At 35.8% G+C, this 9,102-nt stretch overlaps 1 protein-coding gene across 1 annotated transcript; it reads right to left on the bottom strand.

Moving 5' to 3' along the window:
• Positions 1–1,295: 1,295 nt before the first annotated feature.
• On the bottom strand, positions 1,296–7,466 carry LOC127872637 (bifunctional endo-1,4-beta-xylanase XylA-like). The gene is made up of 2 exons (XM_052415967.1): positions 7,328–7,466; positions 1,296–2,422 (listed from the first exon to the last, which is right to left on the bottom strand). Exons 1-2 carry the CDS (start codon positions 7,431–7,433, stop codon positions 1,296–1,298), a joined length of 1,233 nt encoding a protein of 410 aa, XP_052271927.1. The 5' UTR covers positions 7,434–7,466.
• Between the last annotated feature and the right edge of the window lie 1,636 nt (positions 7,467–9,102).

Consider the following 9,102-nt stretch of genomic DNA (forward strand, 5'->3'; position numbering starts at 1 on the left):
TAATTTATTTTCACCAAAAAAGAGGCATCAATGCAATAAAAGTCGCTCAATATAATATCAACAATTTTAGCAATCATTTAATTTGTTTTCGTGGGCAGGGAAAGCACAGGTTAGTCTGGGACGACACTTTATGCACATGCATTTAACCCCATTTTCACAGAGAACGGCCAATTTATTTCTTTATTAAGGGATCTATAAATAGCCATTGGGCATACACATTAGGTAATTCACAATTTATACAGTGCAACACTTTTCTCCAGAGATGCTTACATAAAACGTTTGTCGCGAATAACGTGTTTTTTTCCTCTATATTTTCCACAATTTCCACGCAGAGTTTGCATTCCTTGCTCTCACCTCTGCGAAAGACTCAGCATGACATATTGCCCAGAAACTGGGTAAAACCGAACAAACGCAAAGTATATTTGATTTGGATTTTTTAGGAAAAGATGCGTAAAAAATGAAATAGGAATTTTAAATTTACGATACATCGTGCAAAAACTTGCGAGTTTTAATGCAACTCTTTGGAACTATTGTATTGCCCATTTACGCAGATGGAATCATTCCACGCACTTCACAAATGTAAACAATTGAACATAATTTTTATTGAGTGACGTTAGGCATTGCTTCGACGTTTGTATGTATGTAGGTTTGTTAACATCAAAACAATATATCAATTCATAATAATGAATAAAGACTGATATAAGATATAATGGTATGAGATGTGAATGTAACCGTCGTGCAAGAGATTGTTAAGTATACTGTAACCTCCATGATGAACGCTTGGAATGATCATGACATGAATGAGACGCTTTCATCAAAATAGTCCGTTCTGCGCCCATCAAAGAGGTGAATGTAATGTTACCGTCTTGCAAGAGATTGTATTTTCCATTATATGATAATGTCTTCTGGTCGGTTGAACAAAACATTCAAACATATTAATACTAGTTCAAAGTGTTTGGTACTTAAATTTGTATATATACAGTTATTTCATGATACACTACATTGGCCTAAATTTATAGTTGGACAACAATACAGATGGGTTTCGGAAAACGCATCATTTCGTTGCTTTTGCATTATCCTTTTTTTGCATATTTTTTCGAAAATACCTATATAATTATCATTCGTGTTAACGGAAAAAAATCCTTAAAATAACTTAAAACGCTGAAAACTAATGATGTGCCATCTCAAATATAGCTATATAACGAAAAAATATATACATGCACTTACATGCGATTTTATTCAACGAAACATACATATTGAGGATTTAGTGAATTGGAAATTTAAAAATAAATAATTCAAAACAAATCCATTTCGTTCATGGCCCACATGGTAAGGAGCGGATCCATAGGTTGATTCCAGCCACTGGCACTCGTTTGTCCGGTGTTCCTGGTATTCCAGTTGTTATTGTTATTATTGAACCCTCTTTGGGGTTGTCTGGTCCAGTTATTATTCGCATTCTGGTTGTTTACTGGCCACTGTTGCGGACTTCGTGTGGGAGCCGCTGAGGCCTGGTTTCGGTTGTTTGCGAACGATGCGGCCTGGTTATTTACCGGAGAGCGGTTTAAGTTATTTACCGGAACTGGCGCTCTGTTCACAGGTTGGACGTTTGTCGGAAGTGTTGGTGCGGTGAACGCGGGGAACATGTTATTTACCGGCCATTGTTGTTGGCGGATATCTGGTGCGGCCTGATTTCGGTTGTTTGTGAACGGTACGGCCTGGTTATTTACCGGGACGCGGTTCAAGTTATTTACCAAAACTGGCGCTCGGCTTACAGGTTGGACGTGTGTCGCGCGTGTTTGCGCGGTACCTCCAAGAAACTGCAGGCCGTTAATGGGACTGGGCGTCCAGCCGCCCCCACCATTGCTAGATAATCCGTTATTGTTTGCAAATCCTTGATTACCCCATTGGTTGTTATTTACGGGCACGGTTGGAGCCACAGGACTCCTGTTTTGCCAAACGTTGTTAAATCCTCGATTCTGCTGCTGCTGCTGCCTCTGCAAAGGATTTCTCATCCAACGGCGATCATCGTCGTCGTCCGATCGGTCGTCATCTCGTCGCCACACGTTATTACTTCCCCTTCTCCTCCTATCGTCATCATCGTCGCGATCCCATCGTCGCTGGCCCCATCCGTTGTTATCCAAACGATCCTCAAAGCGGTCCCTGCGATTTTCCCTGCGATCTTCTCGATTATCCCATCTGTCGTCAAGACGATCCCTACGATCGTCCCAACGATCTTCAAATCTGTCGCGACGATCCTCGCGTCTATCCCAAAGATTTTCTAAACGATCTTCTTGTCTTTCCCAACGATTTTCCAGTCTATCCCTTCTATTTTCTACCGCTCTGTTCCACACGTTTCCGGCTACGCGTCCCCAGCGATTGTCGTCATCGTCTGATGATGAATCGTCCCTCTCGCCCCATTGCGCTGAAACGAAGCATAGTCGAGGCGTAAATCGTTTGGTCATCAACAGTACGAATTTTGGTCACATGAAAATTAATCAAAATCTAAAGATGTGAAACTATGTTATGGATTAGGTTGGAACTAAACAATTATTAATATCATTATCAAACGGAATGCTTTAATAAATGTTTGAAACAAGGGAACACATGTTTTAAATATAGGGGCGTTAATCAACCAAGCAGCGAGCATAGCTCCAACTAAACTTGCAGCGTTATAATAGAACACGGAATAATGATCGATGTTTTTGTTTATTAATTATTTTTTTTTAGTTTAAACTACAACCGATGTGTCAAGCATGCAATTATTTAGACCCCAGCAGCGTGTTTGCGTTAAATTATAGCAAAGGACAAAAAAGTGTTACTAAATCTGTACGGATTTGTAGTTGGGGCAGCAGTAGTCACTAATAGCAAATAGGTAACCTTGGCAATCAGTTTGAACGTGACTAAACATGGGTCAAAGATACAAAAAAAAATCGTATTTGTGACACAGATATTGATGTACATAAAATCCAACTTACTTGATGTTTGTGTGAACATTGATTGAATTTATTAGAGTCTCGCTCTGGGAAAACGGAGCTTAATGCTTAAAAAATTGAGTCGCGTTCTGAAAAAAACTGGGCATAATGCATGTACGTAAAGTGTTGTCGCAGATTAGCCTGTGAAGTCCGCACAGGCTTATCAGGGACGACACTTTACACCTTTATTGGATTTTTGCTAAGAAGAGATTTCATTTAACCGAAAATATCATAAAAGCGGAAAGTGTCTTCCCTGATAAGCCTGTGCGGACTGCACAGGCTAATCTTGGATGACACTTTACGCACATGCATTAAGCCCCGTTTTCTCAAAATGCGTCTCAAAGTGACGACACTTGCAACCTTAAATGGATTTTCGCTACTTAGAGACTTCCTTTTAACAAAACAAAACATACAGGTGAAAAGTGTCGTCCCTTATTAACCTGTGCGTACTGCAGAGATAACTTTGGGACGACAATTAACGCACATGGGTTAAGCCCCGTTTCCCCAGACCGAGGCTCGTGTGATGTGTTATACGTGTATACTGGAGATGTGTTACATCTTAATTAAAACCAAGCAACACGGAAATAATTGTAAATCAACAAAATGTATTTGCATAAACATATGTGTTATAAATTATAAGGCTCAATAAAAGAAATTAAACGAATATATTAGTGTATAATATGATGGTGTTGTCCAATTATTCGTATTGAATAATCATCGTCCGTCCGAAGACTGACCTACAAAACAAGGACTTACAAAGAAAGCGTTGTATTTGCATGCTAATAGAGAAAAAATGTAGAGGGAGACGTGAGTGATGCTTTTCATAAATTTAATCAATTTGTGATTTTCACAATCCAGCAATCACACCAGCCAGTAAAAATGTGACTTGATGTAACATATGAAAAATGTTATGATTTTATTTCGAGAACATTAAGACATTTTGAACCCTCAATAGTATACCATGTGGTTCTATTGAATCGTATGAAATTAAATAACAGCGAAAATGTTCTGAAAGTTATGTGTACTTATTTTAATTAAATCACCAGACGTACCGTTATAAAATACTTATGAGTGTTTGCATAGACTTATGTTTTTTCAGACGATGTTCATTATAGATATTTCAGAAATCAGACTTACATTTCCCAGATAATGCCAAAATGCCTGACGGCGGAGTTCAGTCAACTTTGACCAATTTATGCCTAGTGGACTCTCCCACCCTTCTAAATTGGATTAATTTATTTCCAAAATAAGGGATGTCTAGTATAAGAATATTTCTTTAAAAAAAAATTTAAGCAAACAGCGCAGACCTAGATGAGACGCCGCATCATGCGGCGTCTCATCTGGGTCTACGCTGTTTGCCAAGGCCTTTTTTTACTAGACGCTAGGCATAAATGGGTTAAAAATGGTCAGTGATCTGGGACAAGTTAGAGTGATAAGGGCTTTAACAAACTTGAATTTATAACCTATTAAGGTTAAAAACTTACTTCCAATTCATTATTATGTATTTATATTATACAATGAATTACCTGTAACCTTCGCATCAATACCTTTCGAAACGATTATTTAGACAGATTTAGGTACACATGGAGACGAAATACCACTAAACGATTAATTATGTGGGTGTTGCCGTAAGCAGTTTCTATAACATGATGTACATTACAGTTAACCAGGTCAAGATCATTGATTTTGTTGGTACCTATGACTCTCGCCTCTCTACCTTTCGTAATGATGATAAAGACAGATTCATTTACAAATGAGACGAAATTCAATTCAGCGACTAATTATATGTGTTTTGCTGTAAGAATCTTCTGTAAAATATTTAAATAGCCAGGTCTAGAGACTTAGTTTTTAGTTTGCCTCTATCCCACGACTTTCTTCCTTTCGCAAAAGAACGATTCATTATGTGGGCGTTGGCGTATTAAGATTTCTAACATAAAGTGTTACAATTATTTGTCAAGAACAAAATCGGTAGTGCGTCTGATATAACAGGGCTATGCAGCATCCCCATGAAAGTATAAAATAACCATTAAAGGAATCTTTTCACGGTTTGGTAAATTGACAAAATTAAAAAAAGTTGTTTCAGATTCACAAATTTTCGTTTTAGCTATGATATTTGTGAGGAAACAGTATTACTGAACATTTGCCATGGTCTAATATAGCCATTATATGCATCTTTTGACGATTTAAAAACCTAACAATTATAAAGCGTTGCAACGCGAAACGATTGAATAATTTGGAGAGTTCTGTTGTTGTCGTTTAAATTTGTGAAACTACGAAAATTGTTTATATATCGTATAAAATACACACCATATGTTTTCTTGACAGGATAGCTCAGTTGGCTAATGCGTTTTTACTTCAGGATTCCGGGGGTCACTGGTTCGAACCCTGCTGCGGGCTACTTTTTTTCCTGTTTTAAATTTTATTTTTGATTTTTTACAGGAGCTTTAAAAATTTAATGTTAACATTTATCAATATATATCATTTAATGACAAACTTCAAAACATGCCAAAATCTGTGCAAAGACCCCTTTAAGTGATACTTTTGGAATGTTACGGTTTTGAAACAAATTCAAGACAGCGAATTCATTAACCCATTTATGCCGAGTGGACTCTCCCATCCTTCTAAATTGGATCAATTCTTTTCCAAAATTAGGGATGTCTGGTATATTTATGTCTACCTTTAGAATATATCTTACATAAATTCCTTTCAGCAAACAGCGCAAACCGAGATGAGACGCCACATCATGCGGCGTCTCATCTGGGTCTACGCTGTTTGCCAAGGCTTTTTTTCTAGACGCTAGTCATAAATGGGTTAAAGGAGGCTCACATTTATGTTAAAGGTCCCAAATGAAGTTCAGTGATGACTAATCGAGTTTGGATCAAACGGCCACGGCAATAAATATCGGACCGGAGGCACACAATATTTTGCTTTACCTTCTGATTATTTTTTCTAGTTTTTATCTTCAATATTTGAATGCCTATGATTAAATATTTAAAAAAAAAATGGGGAAAATAAAATCTAAAACTGATATTTAATTTGTCCGATCCATTTAAAGGCAATAATTAAGACGGATCAATGCGAAAAAAATCGCAAAGCTATTTATTATACAATGGGAGGAGCCCTACACAGTTTCGTTTGTACATGCAAGTCCTCAAAAACTTAACGTCAGCATCTATGATTACAGATAAAGCGTAAACGTATTAAAAAAGTGTTTTCCTTCGTTATCGTATTTAACAATCTTAAAAAACGTACGTTTCTAATAAGAAGTATGCTTTTATGATTGTTTAATACATATTATGAGACATTATCTAAAGAGCTGTGGACAAAAATGTATGTTGCAATAAGTTAAGTCTGGCAAATGTTTTCATAAACGTTGTAACATAGGACTAATTAAAGTCCAGAAATATTTTAAGGATAAACATTTGTTTACATTCGATTATCTATCATTTAAGGCTAATATTACCATTTGCATCAACAATAACATAAAGGAAAAGAAAAAAGAAAAAAATCATTTAAGTTGTGGTCACCGTCTTCGAATTATCCATATTAAACATGGGAATTTAAACCGATTAAATGTCATTCCAAATCTCACACTTAGCCTTGTATTGATTACATAATTCACACGCCTAAAACATCATACTAACCTCATAGCAATAACAAGTCAATTAAAACAGCAATACACAAGAATAAAAAAATCGATTCCATAGCGGTTCGAATACTTAGTGGTAAAGTACGCACCAAGCAAATATAGTACATGTGATAGTTTATGATTAATCCTGAAATGCAGAAAATACAAGCATTCGTCATATTGATTGTTATTGTTGTTGTTGTTGTTGACAAACATATTTCGGAATGCAGTTTCATAGACTACAAACTCCAGAACCTCGAAATTCATCTGAGGAAGAAACATTAATGCATGTCGTAAATGCCGGATTATAGTATAAAGATATATGTGCGAATACACGTCCCGGAAAAGATTCTATAACGTTTCAAATGAATCACAAACAACTATAAGTTTATACAGAAAAACGAATGTTGTTGATTAAACGTAGCATTCCGTTACAAACGTTATTATTATTATTAGTAGTAGTAGTAAGTTACACTGAACGTCTTCATCTCAATGTTAAGTGATTAGGATATAGTATGATACATTTGGATATCTTTCTTAAGTAAAATCTATGTCGGAAAAAAAGTTTTAACCTGGATAATTACAATTTTAAATTGTATTTTTTTCTTCAGACGTTTTTTATTTTTTATCTTGAAAAGTAAAAAAAAATAAAAAAATCACGCTTTAGATAACATTACACAAACTTTCAATGATTTGCATAAACAAAATAAAACGAAATAACACTCACCATTTGTAAACGAGAACAGTTGAATCGTCAAGACAAGAAAATAATAAGAAAAACTCAGACTTATTATTTTTATGTCCATATCAAAAATAGGTTTACGCCTGCCCATGTTCGAAATATTACAAAAACGAAAGTTGATATAATTAACTGAACACAACAACAAAAGCGTTGCTCGAGAGATTCGTTAACGTCGATTGAGCGTTCAACTCTCTATCGAAACTTTTAATTGTTATCACGGTAATGTCGTGTTTTGGGTCATCCAATGAGATATCACGTATAATTAATGGTTTTTATTGTGTGATCTCGTCGATTTGTCAATAAAGCTTCTGATTCATAAGATTTCCGAATATTTAACGTCAACTGTTATTGCACGATCAACGTATCAATTATGCGTTACAAATGACTGTGAGTAATAAATCCTTTTGATGGATGCAATATTCGTTTTTTTGTATCTGTCTGATTGTTTTGCATTTCTTGTTTAAGTTATGTTGGTGTTAAGGGATTATGATCGCGGACACAAAAATATCGTATTGCGGTTGCATGCGTTGACATTAAGTGGTGATGATGTCAACTAGTTTATAAAAAATTCATTACTAGACTGACATGCACCTGCGTAATGCAAAAAATAATATCTGCTTCAAATACTTTTATATCTTCTTACTACTACTACTACTACTACTACTACTGCTACTGCTACTGCTACTGCTACTGCTACTGCTACTACTGCTGCTGCTGCTGCTGCTGCTGCTGCTACTACTACTACTACTACTACTACTACTACTACTACTACTACTACTACTTCTACTACTACTACTACTACTACTACTACTACTACTACTACTGCTGCTGCTGCTGCTGCTACTACTACTACTACTACTACTACTACCGCTACTACTACTACTGCTACCGCTACTACTACTACTACTACTACTACTACTACTACTACTACTACTACTACTACTACTACTACTACTACTACTACTACTACTACTTCTACTACTACTACTACTTCTACAGATTGTAATCAATTTTGAATTTATTAAGTAAGCAAGCAACGCTCGTATTAACTCCACGCTACGTTTGTACTAACGTCAAAATACGATCGGAGGAACATTATGCGCGCTCGTCCTAGCAGCATTCTACCCATGTACAAACAGAATACTACTCGTGTACTTGCAGCACACAACGCTCGTACTAACAATACCATTACGATCGGACGAACAGCACGCTCACTTTACTAACCGCAATCTATGTCTATGTAAGATGCGCACCAAGCGTTGTTAGAAAAGAATTATATAAAATTAAATGCATGTTTTTATACAAATGAAGTCGTTTTCAGTGAAAGACTCGTCATGGTATTTCATTAGAAATCATAAATTCTAAACGGTATTGAATTATCGAGACTGCAAACATATAGCGCCCGTTTTATGAAACTTCGTAAAAAAAGAAGTATAAAAGAACCAAACTCACTGATTATTCATTTAATAGCTCATAATTTTATATTTGTATTCGTTCAGTCTTGCATATATTTGTATTTGTAGAAACATATTAATAATGCATGTGCTTTTCGTGCGTTTTTTACGTATACATTGGAGATGTATATATGTTTTCAATTTTCTTTTTTTTCGACCTTTAATCTTAATACACACCTCATGTCTCGTATAGTTTTTCGACATGAGATGGGCTGTTCTTTACTTGTTTGCATAAACGGTTCCTTTTACTATATCTTTACTTAAAGAACTCAAAGTGTAACTTTGTCAATAGGTCCCAAAATAGGT

This window comes from Dreissena polymorpha, chromosome 3, assembly GCF_020536995.1.
Source record: "Dreissena polymorpha isolate Duluth1 chromosome 3, UMN_Dpol_1.0, whole genome shotgun sequence".
Classification (NCBI taxonomy): domain Eukaryota; kingdom Metazoa; phylum Mollusca; class Bivalvia; order Myida; family Dreissenidae; genus Dreissena; species Dreissena polymorpha.

Bases quoted from the DNA above. Each gene is read 5' to 3' on its own strand.
- LOC127872637 (XM_052415967.1), bottom strand. From the start codon at position 7,433: ATGGGCAGGCGTAAACCTATTTTTGATATGGACATAAAAATAATAAGT. The intron at 2,423-7,327 runs GTGAGTGTTATT...GCTTCGTTTCAG, and splicing joins ACTGTTCTCGTTTACAAATG to CGCAATGGGGCGAGAGGGAC.